This window comes from Ictalurus furcatus, chromosome 21 (assembly GCF_023375685.1).
Source record: "Ictalurus furcatus strain D&B chromosome 21, Billie_1.0, whole genome shotgun sequence".
Taxonomy (NCBI): domain Eukaryota; kingdom Metazoa; phylum Chordata; class Actinopteri; order Siluriformes; family Ictaluridae; genus Ictalurus; species Ictalurus furcatus.
In genome coordinates, this window is record NC_071275.1 from 11,157,351 (window position 1) to 11,178,508 (window position 21,158).

Genomic DNA, 21,158 nt, shown 5'->3' on the forward strand with positions numbered 1-21,158 from the left:
GTGTGTTGATGTGTCCGTGGCTAATTCTACATCCACTTCCATGCCCATGCATCCAGAGTTCAAAATTTCTATGTTTCCCAGCGGAGACTCACCAGGTTTCCTGGTTTACAAACAACTTTTTTTTTTGAGGTGTATATATATATATTATCATATAGGTTTCAATGAAGTGTGTGTTTGGAGGAATGAGTTGGTATAGCACAGAGGAATGGCTTCACCTGATCCCAGCTGTGTTTGTTGGTAATCTGCGCAGACGGATGGATTTGGGAACATACTACAAAACACACACACATACACACACGGGCGTCTGCCAGAACACCACGCTTCACTCTAATCTGTTGCATAAAGAAAAAGTGCACTTTTTACACAACACAGAAACCTATTCAAACTGGCAAGAAGTGGCTTTTTTCGCTTTATTTATTTAAAAAAATAATTCTCGTAGGCCTCGAGTTTGAGTGTTTTCCCCCTAGATCTGTCCTTTAGAGAGGAAATCACACAAAAATGTCAATTAAAATAGAATAAATTTTTTTTTACATTTCGTACATTATGCCTAAACATTCAAAACTTTAAAATAATACAGAATGATATAAATATAATACAGTGGTTAGCATGTTCACCTCACACCTCCAGGGTCGGGGTTCGATTCCCACCGTGGCCCTGTGTGTGTGGAGTTCGCATGTTCTCCCTGTGCTGCGGGGGTTTCCTCCGGGTACTCTGGTTTCCTCCCACAGTCCAAAGACATGCATGGTAAGCTGACTGGCATGTCCAAAGTGTCCGTACGGTATGAATGTGTGTGTGAATGTGTGATTGTGCCTTGCGATGAATTGGCATCCTGTCCAGGGTGTACCCCGCCTTGTGCCCCATGCTCCCTGTGATAGGCTCCAGGTTTCCAGTAGTATAAGCGGTATAGAAGATGGATGGATGGATAGTATTACATTAAAAAATATCAAATATACATATAAAAAATTATTATTTAAATATTTTATGCTTAGGAAACTACTGAAAGTCATCTAATAATAATAATTAATACGTTTAGTAAATGTCACAATCTATGAATGTGCTAATGGGAAATGTCCTCAGGACCTTCTGTTGTTCCAAATAGCCATCTAGCAAACTGTTTTTTTTGTTTGTTTGTTTTTTTGTCTCAGATTGACAGGAGTGGGATTTAAACATCTATTTCTTGTCATTCATTGTCATATTCAACTAGCTGACTAGCTTAGCATTCATGTTCTGTGGTTAATTCTGTAAATCATGTATTTTGGAAATCTCCAATCATTTTCATATCAGACTTTTCCTTATGGATCAAAACCGTCCGCTTATAACCACGCCCCCGTTTACGGCGTAGAACTGCGATTGGACAGTGATCCAAGGTGCGAATTTAACTTATACAATAAACTGGAATGTTGCATAGAACATTTGCAAATAAAGCGCCGTTTCCATCCTGTGTGTCCAACAGAACGGAACCATCGCTTCCAGGGAAACTGGTGCAAAGTATCGATAAATTTCTGAGCCGATTATCCAGTCACATGATTTGTTGAGGTAGAATCACATGACTTGTTTTTATGTGCATCTAGGAATTTATCCGCATTTGTTTGTTTCCATTCAACGTTTTTTTATGCAATATCCCAAAATTTGCATAAAAATATGTGGATGGAAACATGGCTATAGCTGTTGAGAGCATTTAGACTCCGGTATACGAGCAGTACGCTATGTAGACCCAGGCAGGTGAAATGTAATAAAAATGCTTCGACTGAGACAAAATGGAGGAAAATAAGAACAATCATTGGTAAATGTATAGCAATGAAGAGTCGACTCTTATTGGTGAGCCAAGTCAAATTATGTGAATCACTGGAAAGAGTCAAAACTCCCATCAGAACTGCGTGAAATCGAGAACTTTGCCATATCAGATCCTACACTGCCCTCTGGTGGTGGGAGAAAATGTAAACTAACATGGTCCTGAGCCAGATAGTCGCATAAATATCTGCAAAATAAAGATAAAATAATGCAATGAAGTTAATCAGAAGCATTTGTTTTATTTATATTGCACTCGAACAGGTTTACTGGGAGGGTTTCAGGTCGTTGTATGAGTGCTTTTGGACATCAAGGTTGAATTAAAAAAAAAATGGTTGTAGAAGATAAGAGAAGATACACAGACTTTCCAGAGAACAGTGAAAATAGGGATTACAGATTCACAAAGTATTTGTTCAATTTCGTAATAAATGCTGTGTCTTTAATAAACACGTTTAGTTTAACAAGAAACTGTCCTGAATTACAGTTTACCCGCTTTCTTTTTAAACATTTTATCTAGTTTTGATGCATGTTCTAATTAAAGTTCATTTTTTGTGCTTTATTTAACTCGTCGTCTTTTTGTAAGTATATATACTTTTTTATTTTCTTATTTGCGTATAAATACTTTACACTTCATGACGCTATTATCCCGGAAACGGGACTTTTATTTTATGCAAAAAAATCAAATTGCTCTTTACTTCCTACATAAGTGCGCTACCTAGGGTTTGACATAACGGCGTCTGCACCCTAGCGGGTGCACTACATGTAAAAATTCCAGGCATTTGGAACTCGGTCGTGATTTTACGGCTATAACTGAAGCGTTCTGCTCCGGTTTCTCCAGTATCTCCAGCGTGTTTTGGTGAAAGTCATGGCTGCAAAGAGAGCCTTAGTGATTTTGGCGAAGGGGGCGGAGGAGATGGAGACAGTGATACCCGTGGACGTCATGCGCAGAGCCGGGGTTTGTAGCCTATTTAGCGCTAACCTGGTTTAGCTAGCTAGTGCGCTAGCTAGCGCGGTTGTATGACGTTCTCCAGTCTTGCAGACATACAGGTTGTCTGCACGGATTGGGTTTAATGTTTAAATTGTGCTACTTTAAACTTAAATGTATTATTTTATTTCCTCTTTCGGCAATGAGAAGTAGCTAGCTGAGGGTAGCTGCATCATCCGGGTATTACGTGTATACATACTTGACTAGACTGAGGAAGGGTTCAGGTTAATAAAGCTAAATGTCAAAGTTTGCTGCGGTCATGATGATGGACTTCGGCATTAATCTCACTGAAAAGCACACACAAACAAAACACTGTGCTCTTCTAACCCCCGGATTTATATGCAGAAGGAAGTTTTTATGAGGCTTTCCATCCAGCGCTTTATTATTCTTTATTTTATTTTATTTTATTTTATTTTATTTATTATTATTATTATTATTATTATTATTATTATTATTATTATTATTTTTAATAAATCTAAGCAAAAAGACGATTCTTATTGGTGAGCTGAATTCCCATCACTAAAATATAGAAAAATCGGTGAAGCACGAGTCTTGTCATCTATTCAAATTCTTTTCAGCAATTCCACATCCCGTCTTTATTGATCAAATAATTATTTCAACTCAGCAAATAGTCGGTTCTTACTGGAGAGCTGAGTCAAATGATATGACCCACTGAAAAGAGACATAATTCCCATCACTACCATTTAGATAAATCGCTGAAACACGAGACTTCTAATCCTTACGTTATGTGTTTTTAAGAAAGCATTTTTCTTTTCTTTTTTACTTTCTCGTCTTTATCGGTAGAGGAATTTCTCTATCTTCGGCAAGAGTCGACTCTTATTGGTGCACTGAGTCAAATAATCTGACTCGCTCAAAAGAGCCAGAATTGCCACCAGTAATATTTAGATAAATCGCTGGAAAATGAGATGCATGTCCCTCACTTTATCATGTTTATTTTATTGTTTTTAAAAATCTCTTTTAATCGTGTTTAATTTTTAATCGTTTTTTAAAAATCTTTTGTCAGTAAAGGAATTTTTCCAACTCAAAGAGTCGATTGTTATTTGTGAGCTGAGTCAAATACATTGACTCACTAAAAGAGTCAGAATTCCCATCAGTAATTGGCTGTGTTAGAACATTTTCTTCTATATTTCAGCCATTTGTCTATGATTAGTGATGGGGAGTTTTTTGGTTTTTTAAATGAGTCAAATTATTTGACTCAGCTCCCCAGTGACTTATTTTATTAATGCAGTATCTGGCTTATTTAGTGAGTCAGTTCATTTGACTTGGCTCACTGGTATGAGTTGACTCTTGGCTGATTTAGAAATGTTATTTTATTGATAAAGGCAAGCTGTGAAAAAGATGAATGGAAACTTTATTTATTTATGTATTTATTAAATTATAAATCATAACGTGAGGGACATAAATTTCATGTTTGCTGTCCCAAGTCTTGTTTTTCAGTGAATCAAAATCATTTGACTTGGCTTGCCAATATGAGTCGACTTTTTCAGGTTGACTGGAAATATACAGATTTGATATCTTTTTACGTCTGTCGGTAAAAAGAATGTAATGAGTGTGTTTAAGCCTCTCTCGCGCTCTGTGTGTGTGTGTGTGTGTGACTGTGACAGATCGCTGTGACTATAGCAGGACTGACGGGGAAGGATCCTGTTCAGTGTAGCCGTGATGTCCTCATCTGTCCAGATTCGAGCCTGGAGGAAGCCTCGAAACAGGTCAACATTCACTGTCTTAGAACAACATAAATATAAAACATACCCTTATAATACACACTAATATGATAATGATGATGTAAATGATTGTTGCTACGTTTCCCCTGGTGGAATTGTCCTGACACTGCAACGTTGTTCTATTTGATTTCAAGAGAACATAAAACATGCGTTTATATTTCTAACCCTTCTAAGTGTTTCAGAAGCAAATGAGTAAACCGTTTTATATTCAGACCTCTTTGTATTTGTTAAATTGCAGTGAATCAGAAGATAAAATGTAAACGATAAAATCAGCAGTGTTTGTTCTTCTCCACAAACTCTTCTCTTATAAACCGGGTTTTAATGTCACTGACAGTAGAATTCCCCTTCAGGGCCCATATGATGTGGTTCTGTTACCTGGAGGTCTGCTTGGAGCCCAGAACCTGTCCGAGGTGAGAGCGTTTTGGTTTCTGTGCCGTTAAATATTTTCACAAAAGTGTATTTAAAATGCATCTAAACATTTTAATATTTCTCTAGTTTTGTTTGTTGTCTGACATTTTGAGCATTTATGCATTTTATTTGATTGTATAAATTTTTATCAGTGTTATAAATAAATGTTTGGATTTTGAACAGCTGCCCGTTCTTAGTATTTTATCTTAATTACATATAAACTTTATGTTCACTTTAGAATGATTCATTTTTAGAAAATCCATTCCCTTTTTTTCTCAATTTTCATTGTTATATAAAAGTGATATCTTTTAAAGTAAAGGTTATCTAATTTCTCATTGAGTATATTATATAGCAAATAAAAGAATAAAATAAATGTTCTGCTTAAGATATGACGAGCTGGCATGGTGTTAAATTATAAACAAACAAACTGTTCGACTTGGAAACCTGATGGTCAGAGATGTTTTGGCTCTGACGTGCCGTCCAGCGTATGTCAGTGTTAATTCTTTCGGGCTCGAAGCACAGCGGGGTTCGGGCCACCCCAATTTCTGCACATTCATGTATGCAGTCAAATCAAGTATACACCAAGTTCTCAATAATGGAACAGTAAATCAGTGGAAGGAATATTCCTTTGGATTTTTACTCAAGTATATTACACATGCCTATGTTCCTAACATAATATAACATCCAAATGTTACATTAGTCTTAAATGATTCATTAGGTCGTGAAGGTTCACGCAAGAAAATTCATAATGTGTTCAGGATGTTAACTTTGTGTGTCGTCTCTCTCTCGTAGTCTCCTGCTGTGAAGGAGGTGTTGAAGGAGCAGGAGGGCAGGAAAGGGCTGATTGCCGCCATCTGTGCAGGTACTGTTTAATCCACCGCATACCTGATACCTCGCTGGCTGTGCAGCACGTGGTGGCTTTGCATACAGGCTCAGAAAACACACACACACACACTCTCTCTCTCACTTAATAGCGCATGTTAATTGAAAGTGTCATTTCATCGTCTCATGCTTGAGTGATCTCACGACTGCAGTGGCATTTTAGCCTCTTACAGGTTGAATTTTTAAAATAATTTATCGTCACTGAATCTAAGAAAACACGCAATTTAACCTCTCAAAGCATGTTCTATGCTAAAAGGCTGCATTTGCGAGTTCTTAAATTCGCATAGAATTAGCAATGTCATGAGGTCATGTCATGAAGCTAATGGCATGATGACATTAAGGACGTTCTAAGGATTTACTGAATCTTTTTTTGTGTGTGTGCGTGTTAATTTGGGTTAAAATGATTGTGTTTTCAAACTGATCTCATCAGCCAGTTTCACAATATCTTGAAGAAAAAGGAACTTATTTATTTCTTCACGTGATCATCAGGAAATTTGTATGACGAATATAATATAACTTCCTGTTGTGGAATACGTCATACATAAACGAGTACTTCATAGGAGTGAACGTGTGAGTGGATTAAATGTAAGAGGGCCCCCCCCCCTTCCTTCCTTCATAAGCAGTAACGAGAAGACTCTGAAAAAGATGTTTCGAGTATGAAATGTGTTAATATTCAGTCCTGAGACTGCAGTCATGCTATCGTTTCTATTTCTATCACAAAGTCTACAGCAGATCAATAATGCTCTTCTCATTCCAGGTTTTCTGATCTGTTTAAACTCTGGACTGCTGATCCAATATATAATAGTTTTCAAAAAATAACGGAGGATCTTCTTTTTAAATCCAAGTATGTACTTGTGCGAAGACTAAAGTCACCTTAAAGTGCTATGCAGAGTGCAAACAATTCTTTGTAAATAAATAAATAAAATTAAAAAAATCAATACAGTGTTATCTAATATTTCTGACATATTCAGTTTCCTTCCAGCTCTTTGGGCCACGTTTAGAAAAGCACTCTCCCTGCCGGCTTGCTGACTCTGCACTCAAGCTCATGAAAAGCTTTAATATAAAATAAATAAATAAAAAGATTTTTTTTCTGCTTGGCAGTTGCTCTGGTACGGTGTAAATATTACAGGACCCTTAGATTTGGTAATGTGCTCTTACAAAGGAGACTGAGGACACGAACGGTGACTGCAAGAGGTTTGTTCTCAGGAAAAATGTTTCCTCTTCACGCTTTCACAGCTTCACCCCTTTTCTCTGACAGTTTGATGCAGTACCGGAGAGCTATACACGCTATAAAATAAGCCAGTGTGTGAAGGAATGCCAAAGGCACCACGACTCACTCATTACACACTCCTGTGGGATCTTGACTGATTTTCTAGGACACTTTTTTTACCTTCTTTTTTTTCCCCTCTCTCTCTCTCTCCCCGCACCGTTACCCTCAATTCCTGGCGTCCTTCATGGCGTCCTTCATCGGCAGTGCTAATGACACGTTAACGTATAACTGTAATTACGTTCATTATAGAATGGTCACGTCTACTGCTTTTTACTGTTACTGTCTGAGAACGCAATAAGGTTTCACTGCTGTAAGCCATAGCTTTATTTTTATTTATTTGTTTGTTTTAAGTTAAAAAAGACAAACATTTTTCATCAGATATCAGCAGTTCCTTGTTTGTGAAATCAAAAATACACACATGATGCATTTATCTTGGTTTAAGGCAGTGCAGGAAAATGAGATGTTAAAACATTTCTAAATTTCGTATGTGTTTTTTTTTTTTTTTTGCTTAGGGATAATTCAATGAATAGGGTACAGGCTGTGCATTATACAGCAGCCTCCAATAACATTGGAGGGTGTGCATTATACAGCAGCCTCCACTAATATTGGCACCCTTGGTAAAAATGAGCGGCGAAGTCTGTGAAAAATTGTCTGTTTAACCTTTTGATCTTTTTGTTTAAAAAAAAAAATTCACAAATATCCTGCTCTCATGGATATCAAACAACTACAAACACAATGCAGATTTATTAAAAAAAAAAAAAAAAAGGCAGGACCTTGATTGCACAGCCTTCTTTGCTCATATTTACCAAGGGTGCCAATATTAGTGGAAGGCACTGTAAGTAATATTCAGACAGAATTAAAATCATATGTCATGACATTTTAAGAAAGGGGGGGTGGAGACAAACAAATGTGTGTACAAAAAAATTATGCATGAAAGGATTAATAATTATTTTGGTTTACAGGTCCCACAGCACTTTTGGCTCACGGAATCGGTTTCGGCAGCACAGTCACGACCCACCCGGGTGCTAAAGACAAGATGATGGCTGGAGGTAAGGCCAGAAAATCTTTCTAGAAGTCTGTATTTGCCATTTTTTGTTTCCTGATTTGTTCCAGAGTGGCTTGTAGTCAGTTACATGGGCTGTAGGGGTGGTGTTTTTATTTTATTTATTTTAGATCACTACAAGTATTCAGAGGCCCGCGTTCAGAAAGACGGACACCTGATCACGAGCCGAGGCCCGGGCACCAGCTTCGAGTTCGCCCTGACCATAGTGGAGGAGCTGCTGGGTGCCGAGGTGGCCTCTCAGGTCAAAGCTCCACTCGTCCTGAAAGATTAATCAAGATGAATTCCTCCGAATGCTAATAAATTAACTTGTACCGCACTTCATCGTTAAACAGAGCCGCAAACATCTGTGAGAATCACTGTATGCTTTACAGAAGAATAAAAGCACCTTATTTTGAGAAAGAAGAACTTTGTTGTTTGTTTGTTTTTTTGTTTAGTGACTGCATGTTTAAGCACCTTTCAATTTTCTTTCTTTGCCAAAATGAAAACAAAATCACTGCAAAATTGTGTGAGCAATCTTGTGACGTGGCACATTTGTCAAAAATTAAATCCTATCTTACCGTTAAAAAAAAGACTCGATCGTGAAGATGTAAAAATAAAAACGTTAGGATGCAGTATCAATGTTTGAACGCCATTTTCTCGCCAATCACAGCACAGAGCCGGCATTCCAATGGGCGGGGCTAGTGTGTACGAGTGTGCGTTGACGATTGGAGACCTATTCCATGACTGACACTCACAGCTACTAATAAGACACGTCGATTTTTTTTATTATTTTTAATTATTCTTTTTTTTTTGTCACGTGCTTTCAACGAGCCAATCAGACTTACTCGGCGTGAAACCAGCGCGCGTTGTGTGGCGCGCGCTCGTGGTGAGGAAACCCTGCTTGATACCTGGCGTTTTCAAAATTGGACGGTTATCGGGGTTTTTGTTTTGGCTTTCGTGCACGCGACGCGAATCCTGACCATTATTTATTTTTCCTGAGGTAAGTTATTACTTGCATAACTCGCCGGTTAGTTGCGGATTTCGGTTTTTAAAAAATACCTATTACGACCATTTGTGTTGTATGTTGAGGTTTTAAGGATCACTAAACCAAATGAACAAATAAATAACGATCACTGGATGAGTGTTTTAGTTAAACGAGCTAGAAATTGAGCTCGCGCGAGTTAGCTACTTGGCTAGCTGGTTTGGTGTAACGGCATTGAAGTGATGGAATTTTGTATTAGCTGATGGGTTTAGCTGCCTGTGAGAGAGAATGTGACTTGAAAACAAACCAGCATATTTATTAAAAAAAAAAAATTCTATAAACAAAATGGTGCGTGTTCATGTCAATGTATGTCATCATTCATCTACATACTTATGTGCCAGTTTATTAGGTACACCTTCCAAGCAGATGCACAAAAGTTCAGCCCTTCAATCATTTATTTATTTGTTTATTTATTTATTATTTGTGTAGTGCAGGATGTAGAATTATATCCCCAGTTAACGAGCCGGAGAGGACCGTGATGAGGGATGGATGAACTTCTGGAGAAGAAACCTTGAGAGGAGCCAGACTCCTCGTCCATTGTTTGAGTGGTAGATCATTCCCAGCTTAATGCTGACATGGTGTTGATAGGCTGGGAGTGTTTATCACCATGTTTAAAAACATCAGTGGTACCACAAACTACCACTACTGCCTCAGGTTCACTGCTGAGAACCACCATTTAAATAACATCAGGACAGCGGTGGTCCTGCTGGATGTCCTGCTGGGGTTCCTGCCAAACCATGCATAGCAGCAGATGTGCTCCAGGCAGTTATTATAAATGTATAAAGCGATCCTATATCTGTAGGTTTAGCTGTAGCAGTTATGATTTCTGACTTTTCGAAACACCTGAGAATTTCACTTTTCTGCGTTGTTTCTCAGTAGGTTTGACCAAATTTGAATAAAATTCGAGCCAGTTCACCGAAGGGGAAAGGACAGGTGGCATTTTGGTAGGCGAACTCTGACTTGGGAATTACAGTTTGAGCACCATGATGCTTATAATATCCATGATAAGTGATGTCGATACACTTTTCAGGGATATTGGCAGTAGTGTTGTCGTTTACGTTTCTGGAATAAATTAAAATGTCCAGGGTAAGGGTCAGGAACCTGTGTCTTATAGCACGATTGCAGTGTAATAATATATGCGGCTATATATAGCTAGCTTCACCCAGTTCTTGTTCAGAGAAATGCAGAAATGTTATGCAGAAATGCTCTGATGTGGTGGTTAGTTTCACACTTATGCAAAACTGTTTTTTCTTTAGTGTGTGTGGCAGACCCGAACAGGAAGACGAGTTCAGCAGTTTGTCACATGACGCATCATGATTTCTCACTGACTCACTCGTTTTTCCTCTGCTTTCCGTTTCTTTCAGCTGCACCTTCACAGACGTTAGTTATCTGTAACTGGGTGTAGCATCAACTTTGTGCTGTAGGTATTCTTTCCGATTTATCGTCACGTATCTTCGTGAGTACATTTTGATGAACTTACTGCTAACTGCAAACGTTGGGCCTCGTTACAGCAGCGTTTTTCGTAGGGCAAACTGAACTGAACAGTCCTGCCAAGTTTCTGTATGTAATTTAAATTAGTTAAGTTTTGAGTAATTATAACGAGTTTGTTGCTTCCGCTACAATCCATGTGACTAGAATGCAAATGTTTGTAGGAATTGTCATTGTGATGATTAATCAGCCGATTTAGATTTTTGGAATTGATCCAATCTGTGTCAAGGTCACTGCAAGGTCAAATGTCTGAAGTATTTGTACTTAAATCGCTTCCTTCCTGTTCGAAGTACAGATATGTTACGTACACGTTCGCGTTCGGGGGTTCTCAAGGACCAAGATTTTTCTCATCGTCCATCGGTAGGAAATTCTTGTTAGTGTGATATCTCAAAAATAATTGGTTGAAGGTAGGATTGGTATGAACTTATCTCTCTTATCTGCTACCGCCAGAAGAACTGATTTCATTTTGAAATTGATCCAAAAAAATAGTCAAGGTACACTATATGGCCAAAAGTATGTGGACACCTGACGGTCACACCCTTTTGTGCTCGTTCCAAAACCATGGGCATTAACATGGTGTTATTCCCCCTTTGCTGTTAGAATAAGCTCCACTCTCTCTTCTGGGAAGGCTTTCCATTAGATTTTGGTGCGTGGATGTGGGGATTAGTGTTCATTCAGATACAAGAGCGTTAGTGAGGTTGAGGTCAGGTGCTGATGTTGTGATGGTGAGGAGGTGCCAGTTCATCCTAAAGGTGTTCAGTGGGGTTGAGGTCAGGGTTCTGTGCAGGACACTCGAGTTCTTCTACCTTCTTCCAACCTTAACACACCACGTCTTCATGGTGCTCGCTTTGCACACTTTGTGTCATGCTGGAACAGTGTTTGGGCCTCTTAGTTCCAGTGAAGGGAAATTTTACTGCTATACAATCGTGTGCTTCCATCTTTGTGGTAACAGTTTGGGGAGGAACCACATATTGGTGTGATGGTCTATAAGTATACTTGAGCATTATTAACATGTGTGGGAAAACGCCACTGTCAGCCATTCAGGTGGATTGTTTGTAGTGTTTAACTGTATTTAAACTAGTTGAGGATGTATATTTCTTGGTAAATTCTTATTATGCTACAGGAAGTTCTGGTCCGCTAAATTGGTTGGACAAGCAGCGTACCAAGAGTGCTGATGTTTAGTACAGCAGCACTGGGACATGTTACTCTTTGTATCACTCCGCTTAAGTTTCCAATCCTAGCAATGGTTTGTTACACTAAAACCATTACTACACTTACTACAGGCTGTCAGACAGTCTGTTCGTTGGCATGGCAACATGCAGCTCTCGTTATTTTTGTTTTCAAAAATAAAGAAGATATTTGTCCATTAAAAAAAAAGTGTTTCAGTAATGTCAGTTACTCAATATTACACACTCACTGCTGTACTGAATATCAGCACGGCTGTACTTACCCGTGATTACCTGCGGCCTCGTGACTACAGTCGAACCACGGGCGTGCCGATGTTCATAACTACAGTTCTCTTGCTAGTGCAATGTTGCTTAAATGTTGTTTATTTGTTATCTTTTAACCTGTTCTCACAAAGGCTTCAAGGCTACATTGTAATACGGAACACATGAATAAACAGGACAACTGCTCTTAAGGGTTTATTTGTTGTTTCGAGTGAAACGGTGTTGTAACGTTCAGACGGACCGCTTGTGCTGTCGAGCCAGATCGATAAGTTGTCCAGCATGAGTGTTCTTTAATGCTGTACTAACAGAATAAAGTAGCGCATTGATTGGTTATTATTTGCAGAACACAAACAGCTAATATCTTCTAACCACTTAACAGTAATAAATCTCCACTTTCTTTTCAGGGTGTAAAATCTCCGGTGGAGCAGGGGCTTGAGAATTTATAGTAATTGAATATTGTGAATAAGTGTAGGGCGTTACCAGCTCTGAGGAGCAGTAGTTTGTCCCAGTGGCACAGTTATTAATAGGGTTAATAATGTCAGCGCTTTATATAGATCAGTCATTTTCAACCTGCGGCTCACCGAGGGACTTCAGAGCGGACGGCTTCGGTTTCCAACTGTAAAGTAATTACTAAAAATGACAACACCGATCACACTTTTGATCTACTGCTAACGTGGTTTTGTAGGACAGATGAACACGTGTGGAGAGAGCGAACTACCGGGGCCGTTTATTGCTATACGCGGCTCTATAGGTAAAAACATCATTTTTGTAATAGATGCACAGAAAAAGGTTGCAAAAAAGGTTTATGTATCTTGCACCCCCAGGGCACCTCCTTGTAGTGACAAAAGAATAGAAATCGCAGGTAAATTCGGTAACTAACGCAAGATCACCAAAAAGCGGTGATCATGAAGCTTTCGTTTCTGTCTGGGGTGGGGAACAAAATGCAAAAAAGAGATAAATAATAATGCTAATTAATTGGACTAAACTAATGCTAGTCCATCCAAGTAAACTAAACTTGGATTCAGCCAATTTGGCAGTGCTCTTTCTTGATGTAATGAAATGGAATATGTTTGTGGCTAACTAACTAGCTAGTGTCTAGAGTTACTTGTTCCGTTTTTTTTTTTGGTGTGTGTGTGTGGGGTTTTTTTTTGCTTTTGTTTATTCCTGACATCCAGGATAATGTTAATTCTGTTTATTCTTGCATATAAAATGATATTGGGTGGTTGGAGGTGTTTGAGGGAACCCTAACAGATGTTCATAATTGGCCATTGACAGCACAGATATTGTTTGCATGCAACATGTTTGTCGTCGGATGGTTCATGTGGATGTGTAAAGGCTCAAATGTACTTGTTTTTATCTACACATAAGCATACACAAGATGGCTGCCATGCATAACTTGCGGTCGTTTGGCGCGTCACGTGCGCACGTCCTCGAATGTTAACCTGGATGTTCTAGATTTGTAAAAACGTTTGATTGTAAGCAGAGCTTGTGCGTTTAATTACATTTTAGAGTTAGACTTGGAAACCTGACTGAGAGGGCTGTATTGGCTCTGAAGTGCCCTCTAGCAAATGTCACTTTTAATCATCCAGGTGTGTGTAAGATAGCTCGCATCATCTGTACGCATAGACAAAGTGGTGTGTCTGGTATAAACCCAGCTTCTACTGAGCACTTTTTATACACAGTAAACATCCTAGTTGATGTTTTAAAGATGAATACGTTGTTGTTGTTATTAACCCTTGCCAGTCTGCACTGATTGTAGAGTCTTTACATATCCCATGACTGAGCGCTAACTAGCCTTTTGTGGCACAGATGTACATGATTGGCTTTAGAGCGAGGCTGAGGAATGGCGAGGTGCCCTTCACACCCAGAACACAGGGTTAATTATGCGCTCTTTTGGCTGGGATTTAAAGACTCAATTTTCCAGCCATGTGGCGAGCGCTTAAGTATTTTTACTGCTTCAGAACCCACGTGGGAGTTTTTAATCACTCATTTTCATTTAATTGTGATTTATACTACAGCGCCGTCGAATTCTTGATTCTGATTGGTCAGAAGGTGTTGATTCATTCTCTATAACAGCAGCTTTGACAGCAGTCTAGATCAATCTAAATTTGTAAAAATAAATAAATAAATTATATTTTCCATTCGAATAAATTAACATCAATTCAGCTGCTACTAATCAACCAGTTTTAATTAAATTGATTTAAAAAAGAAAGGTGTTAAGCACAATATTTCACAATATCCTCGATCTCTAATAAAAGCATAGTATGTAAAGCACTTTGGTCGACTTTTGTTGTTTTAAATGTGCTTTATAAATATACAGTGCTGTGAAAAAGTATTTCCTGATTTCTTCTGTTTTTGTGTGTATCTCGTACTAAATTGTTTCAGAAATTAAAACATAATCTAAGAGAAAACAAAGGCAACCCGAGTAAATACCAGATACGTTTTTTAAATGATAACGTTATTTATCGAAGCTATCCAACACCAACTGGGCCTGTGTGAAAATGTATTTGCCCCCGTAGTTACAAATTGACTGAGTAGAAAGTGGAACTGTTTGGAAGACAGGGGTCCCGTTACATCTGGAGTAAACCAAACACAGAATTCCACAAAAAGAACATCATACCTACGGTCAAGCATGGTGGTGGAAGTGTGATGGTGTGGGGATGCTTTGCTGCTTCAGGGCAACTTCTGCTATCTACCAAAAAATTCTAAAGGAGAATGTCCGGTCTTCAGTCCGTAAGTTGAAACTCGAGCACGACTGGATTATGCAGCAAAACGATGATCCAAAGCATAAGAGTAAGTACTAGTTGTAGAAGTAAGTGAAAGACTGATCTCCAGTTATTGGAAGCGTTTGGTTGCGGATATTGCTGCTAAAGGTGGCACAACCAGATTTTAAGTTTAAGAGTGCAATTAATTTTTCACATGGGTGATAGATGTTTGATAACGTTTTTTATGTGTCTGTTTTTGTTTGCTTTTTTTATGTTCTATTTCATTTGAAAACTATTTAGTATGAGAGATACAAAAACGGAAGAAATCAGGATGGGGCGAATACTTTTTCACAGCACTATAATTTACTTACTTAATTTCTATTTACTTAAATTTTTACTGCTTTAGCACTTTAAAAAGGAAAAAGCTTGGACAGAATAACTTCTACTAACTACTAAAGTGAGGAATTATTTAAGAATTGCATTTATTTAACGTTGATCTCAATTTGTGCTCCAGTGAGATGAAATAGCGATGAGCCCTGAACATACTGTACTTATAGCGAGGTGAAAGGGCGGAAAGGAGCTAAATATCGCTAGCCCCCGATGGATTTAAATCTCTGAGATATGGGAAGTCTGTGCTAATTCATCACGTTCTGATCAGGCCAAGAGTAGCGCAGCATATGGGCCGATTGTGCAATGTAATACGAGGAAGTTCATACGGCCGTCCCACTGCAAGGACATGCTTAAGCTGCGATGTGACCGTGACGGTACTGGAATCAAGCCAGACTAGAGACGATGCGCAGAGCAGCGCTGGAGCTACTGCAGTCCCCAAGCCTCTGCAATGGAGCAGTGTATTAATGTGAGCTGTGTGGGGAAACGTTACAGCCTGAACAGAGAGAAGGAACAACCTGGCATCACACACACAGAGTGCTGCAGTGTCGACTTCATGAATTTTGAATCGAGTGACTCTGCGGAATCAAGGCAGTCGGGGGGAGGGGGGGGGTGCAAGCCAGCACTGTTAACCTGGCCATGTCCGACGCATAAAGCGGCTGGTGTGTAGGAACGCAGATGGCGTCGGTAAACAACTCGCTCACAGGCGTTTGAAGAAGAACCGGCTGACTGTGCACCTAATAATTACAACATTAGCAGTTTGTAGCAAGCCATCCGTACCTAATTAAATTACACAAATAACACTTATTCAAGTGGGGTAGTGATTCTAATCTGTTCTGTAATTCAGCTCTCTCTCTTTCTGAAAACAAATGCAGTCCAGGTTATAGTGTCTCAAACGAAATGTCCACCCTGAAATATGTTTATATTGAAATGTTTCTGAGGATTTTAGACATTCCGGTGCTGATTTGCTGGTCACTGATGTATTTGTCTATCTATCTAGCTATCTATCTGTCAATGTATTTGTTTATTTATGTTTTATTCCCATGCAGTGTTTGCAGTTGCGTGTCACTGATGTCACATCGGGAAGTCATTATCGTTAGCGCATTTACGTTTTTAGTGATCTTAAATGTAACGTATACCGGTCAGTTTGGCTCCTAAATGCAGTTTTCCAATGTCGTTGGCGTAAACACTGAACACAAAGTCCCAGAATGCAGTGCAGCTATACGGTATAACGTTGTCGATACTCTGTGGCGATGGTGTTGACGGAGGGTAAAAGTTTAAGCTTTGGAAGCTGATCAGATTGCGCAAAGTGTGCACAGATGTGGAGGTTAGAGAGCTGGACAGGTTAAAGTACTAAGGCGCCTCTGCATCAGTCCCCTGATGTCCCATGGGATAGGCTCCAGGCCCTCATTTGACCCTGTGTAGGATAAACGGTATGAAAAATGGATGGATGGATTCAGGTGAAATGCTAAGTCATGCCTAATTTGTTAACTGAACAAAAGTGGAGGAATTATTATTATTATTTATAATGTAAATATTTCGCCAACCTAGTGGTCCAGATATTGCAACACGGAGACAGAAAGTGACGCCGCTAATTCAGAGTGTGTTGAGCGAGATTGAGAGATGTATTGTGTTCTTTGGAAACGGTTTCAGCAGGGGTTTTTTTTTTTTCCTCCGGTGTCTTGCACTGACTGTTTGTCCATATGCTGACTCTTCCTCTGACTGTGCAGAGAGGTAGGGTGTGTGTCTGTGTGTGTGTATGAGATATGAAAAAGAGGGAGCGTTGCCTTTAATGCATCTGCTCCCTGTTCTATTCACACACACACACACACACACACACACACACAAGACTCACTGCATTCTCTCTCTTTCTCTTCTCTGCATCTTTCCCTCCATCTCTCTCTCTCTCTCTCTCTCTCTCTCTCTCCCTCCACCCCCCTTTCCTCCCTCCCGCCACCTTCTCTCACTCTCTCTCACGCTGACAGGAGAGCAGCGCGGCTAGGCACGGCGAGACCAAACCTGCTCCCCACCGCCGTCTCGTTCTGCCCCGCCGCCTCTCCTCTCCTCTTCCTCCTCCGCCGCCACTGCTGCCGGCTTTCTTTCTCCCGCAAATCAAAGGAGCGAAAATCTGTCTGCACCCGGGCCAATCTCCTCCATCGTCAAGCCTCGGCAGAGGACAGAGGTGGGTTCTCGAACAACATCGCTAGATCTGTCGTTCCGTCCTCCTCCTCCTCCTCCTCATCATCTTCATCTTCCTCACGCAATGCTTTTGTGTGTGCGTGTGTGCATGCGTGCAGGTTCTATCGCTCTCAAGCCTCTTATCTGCATACCGTGTTGTACCAGGGTTTTTTTTGTTGTTTTTTGTAGCATGTCCTGCTCTCATGTCTGTTCGAGACAGGATTCAGAAACCAGTTGCACAAAAACTCAGACGTTCGATTGACGTGTCACCCGAGCGCTGCAGTGCACATGCATTTTACGCAACACGGTAACGGTACAGAACTCCGTTCAGAGGTTCACGACGGCGTTGTTCATTGGAGGGCGGCGTTCCCTTTAAGGTTGCTCGAAGTGGCTGCCCGCGTTGCGGCGCGTGTGGACGGGTTTGCTCAGCATGTGGGCGCAGGGCCAAGGCTCGGGGAAGGGAAGGTAGGCGCAGGTCGCAGGGTTTTGGTGCAGTAAGTTATAAACCTGAGCCAGAGAAAATCAGGTGCCTACATTTCCTCAGGCCAGCTTTCTCAGCAATACAACATGACAAATACAAGGGCCGTGTTGTTTTGCATCATTTATTTTATTTATTTATTTTTTAAAATAATAATAATTCCAAGCAGACTCCGTTTCACTTAGATTTAACTGCAGCATGTTTAATATTGCAGGAATACTCCAAACAAACAGATCGAAAACCTCAGAACAGAGCAGTGAGCATAACCTGTTTGGTGTTTTGATTGAATCTGTAATCTAGACGCTGAAATTGTAAGTGGACTTTTGATATTGTAATAAGTAATTATGTTGGTTATATTCAAGGTCAGAGGGAGGTGACTGAAATGGTAATTCAGTCTTTGTATTATAAGGAGTTAAAGCCTTACACACATGCTTCAGTGTAACCATCTCATTATCGAATAGTCGGTCTGCATGCGGCACAGGGCATGTTTACTCATTGTGTTACTTCTGTACCGAAAACAGACCAAAGTTTTGTCCCAAATGACATACTATACACTTGCACTACGCGCTACGTACTCTACCGTCTAGTGTGTGCATTTTAGAAGGGTAATATCGTCTCAAATGGAACACGCGGTTTTTTACTAACCGTAAATATAAGGTGTTTCTCAGATGGTGGTGCATGACGTCAAACGCACGTAATGCGACACAGCTAGCTTCAGCAGAATACCCAGAGTCAACGTTACCTTTTACACCCAACATGATCTCAGTCACCATCAGACGGAGGCATAATCATCAAGTGACAGCAGAAAAAAGTGTGCGATCCCCACGTCCTCTAAGGCAGGGGAACGTTTTATATACAGTGTAATGTAAAAGACAGTAACCTGTAAACTTTACAAGGCCAGGATTGTGTAGCATGGAAGCAGGGCAGTGATGCAAGAGCACAAACTTGTGTTTATATGTGCAAGCGCTTGTGGAAAGTGGTACGAATTGCCTAAAACGTTTAGTTTAAATCAAGTTTATTGTTATTAAATGCTGTACCTGCACACTTGCAGTGTAAATTCTGTCGTTTATTAAAACAGGAGCAATCTTTAAGTGATCTATTAGTAACAAGGCCGCATTGCTCCTCACTCGCAGTGTAGACGTGGTGATGAACAGTGGGAGCGCGAGTAAGATCTGTAATGTCTGATTAAAACTCTACGATCAAAGTAAACACGCGTAAAACAATATGCCTAAAGGCAGTGAAGAACAGAAACCATGAGGTGCAGAGAGAGTGAGATTTTATTATTAATTTAGGACTGTAGTTTAATTATCAGTGTGTTTTTTTTCATGCATCTATTAAAAATAATGCATAAATACTATTATATAATATAAACTAGTGTATATAAATAAATATAACATTTGTATATAATTTTAATTGTGTGTGTATGTATATATATGTTATATATGTGTGTGTGTGTGTATATACATATGGGCTAACAGTTGTGTTAATCTAAAGTTTTAGTCTGAAGTTTATATTTGTAACGCTCAGTTTGGTTTTTATTTTAAATAAACAGAAAAATGGTATTAAATTTTTTTTTATTTGATTAATCGAAAAATTTTTAATAATATTAATCGGCAGATTAATCAATTATGAAAACAATAGTTAGTCGCAGCTCTAAATCAGACAGCGTTAGTGTTCAGTAAGGTCTGTTAAGGAGATACTGGATAAGGTGTCAGAAAGAATTGTAGTATTTTTATCCCGAATTGATTTGAATCAACTCCTCTAGATTCTTAACTTTTTCAAGATGGCACATTTTTATACCTTTTAATTAGGGGTGTAATGATACACTCCGGTCACGATTCGCTTCAATTCAGGATTTCAGTTCATTTCATAAATGAACAGAATGCTGATTTCCACGATGCACATCTTTTCACATTTTTGCATTGTGTTATGATGTATCGTTACACCTCTACTTTTAAATCCTTTACTGTTCAAACTGTCTTCAGTTTAAAGGTGCATTAGATAAGATTACTCATTTGTTCACAAAGCTCTGCCCCCAGGATCTACCTTGTCTTGTAGAGTGTCTGTAAAATGACAGATGGTAGGCACATCTAAACACACGTAAGCATCGTAGCGCTCGTATGTTGGTCATTTCATCCACTCTTGGTTGAAATGCTGATTCATTAGACATATTAGACAGGTTCCTTGTGATCCTTCGCAAGAGACTGACTGAAATAGCTAATCTACGTTGTACCTAATTGCGAGTTCCGAATGCCAACGTTAGGGCTGGGCGATACTAGGATACTTTATCATGATATCGATATTATACGTCATGATGATACAATTTTCTGAGATATCGTTCATATCAAGAATTTTTTTTCATTATTTGTTTGTAAAAATTTCTTTAGTTTTTAATTTGACAATTTAAAAAAAAAATTATACAGTTTTCACCAAAATAGTCCTGCGTTTCAGTGTTAATTTATTATTGTAGACATTTAAATAATGTGGTCAAATGATCTCCCTTCCTTCATTTACTGAGGAATGTGCGATTATGTCATTTTCACGACGTTTTGCATACGACATCAGCTGTTATCGTCACTTCCGCTAGTTACCGGACGTTTCTCCCGTATTAGATGATTTCTACAGTAGCTTCAGGAATAAGGTGGTGCACATGTACTGAAATAGTGTGCATATTTGGTGTAATTCAGACTTTTAATTTGTGTGGAATTACAGCAGCCCAACGTGAGAAAACGATGCCCTATAAATTGTAGTAACGTTGTGTAAAACCTTCATGTTTTTAATCTAATAATCACTTGGCCACGTGTAAGTAAATTAACTGTTTGAAGAAAAGATGTCAAGTCTGTTTGACGGTAAACATTCAGCACAACCTTTGCAATCGCTTATTTATAGCATTCAAATGCTGATGTTTCCAAAAAATAAACGTGTGTATTTTATATATGTGTGTGTGTGTGTGTGTGTGTGTGTGTATACACACACATATACATACACATGAATACATATATGAAATCGTGTATGGACAAGTCTACAGTAATGTCGAGCAAGAAATGCATATCTGTTCTCTTCGTTCCCCTGAAAGGTCACATGACTCCTTGTGCACGCTCCCCTAATCCTGTGCATGTGGCTGATGCACTTTAACAGTCAATACAAGTTCGAATGTTGCGTCCATAATGCAGTAATTGCCCCTGCTAATGAAATTTTGAAATGGGTTTTCTGAAGTAATCTACTCGAGCGGAGTCTGTTAGAGTGCTCCTCCCACACTGGTGCCTTCTTCATAAACATATTTTTAAATAAATAAATAAAATGGCTAGTGTAGGT

At 39.2% G+C, this 21,158-nt stretch overlaps 2 protein-coding genes across 5 annotated transcripts in view; both read left to right on the top strand.

Annotated features, from left to right (window-relative positions):
• Positions 1 to 2,528: 2,528 nt before the first annotated feature.
• Positions 2,529 to 8,543, top strand: park7 (parkinson protein 7). Its single transcript, XM_053653096.1, has 6 exons — positions 2,529 to 2,743; positions 4,399 to 4,500; positions 4,866 to 4,925; positions 5,716 to 5,785; positions 8,038 to 8,124; positions 8,249 to 8,543. Exons 1-6 carry the CDS (start codon positions 2,654 to 2,656, stop codon positions 8,407 to 8,409), a joined length of 570 nt encoding a protein of 189 aa, XP_053509071.1. The 5' UTR covers positions 2,529 to 2,653; the 3' UTR covers positions 8,410 to 8,543.
• Positions 8,544 to 8,625: 82 nt separating this feature from the next.
• kcnab2a (potassium voltage-gated channel subfamily A regulatory beta subunit 2a) overlaps positions 8,626 to 21,158 on the top strand; it is an 80,425-nt gene continuing 67,892 nt past the window's right edge. For all 4 annotated transcript variants that reach the window (XM_053653091.1, XM_053653092.1, XM_053653089.1 and 1 more), the window contains exon 1: positions 8,626 to 9,117. The gene's annotated coding sequence lies outside the window, so the exon portion shown is untranslated. The remainder of the gene's footprint in view (positions 9,118 to 21,158) is intronic.

Bases quoted from the DNA above. Each gene is read 5' to 3' on its own strand.
- park7 (XM_053653096.1), top strand. From the start codon at position 2,654: ATGGCTGCAAAGAGAGCCTTAGTGATTTTGGCGAAGGGGGCGGAGGAG. The intron at 4,501-4,865 runs GTCAACATTCAC...ATTCCCCTTCAG, and splicing joins TGGAGGAAGCCTCGAAACAG to GGCCCATATGATGTGGTTCT. The intron at 4,926-5,715 runs GTGAGAGCGTTT...TCTCTCTCGTAG, and splicing joins GAGCCCAGAACCTGTCCGAG to TCTCCTGCTGTGAAGGAGGT.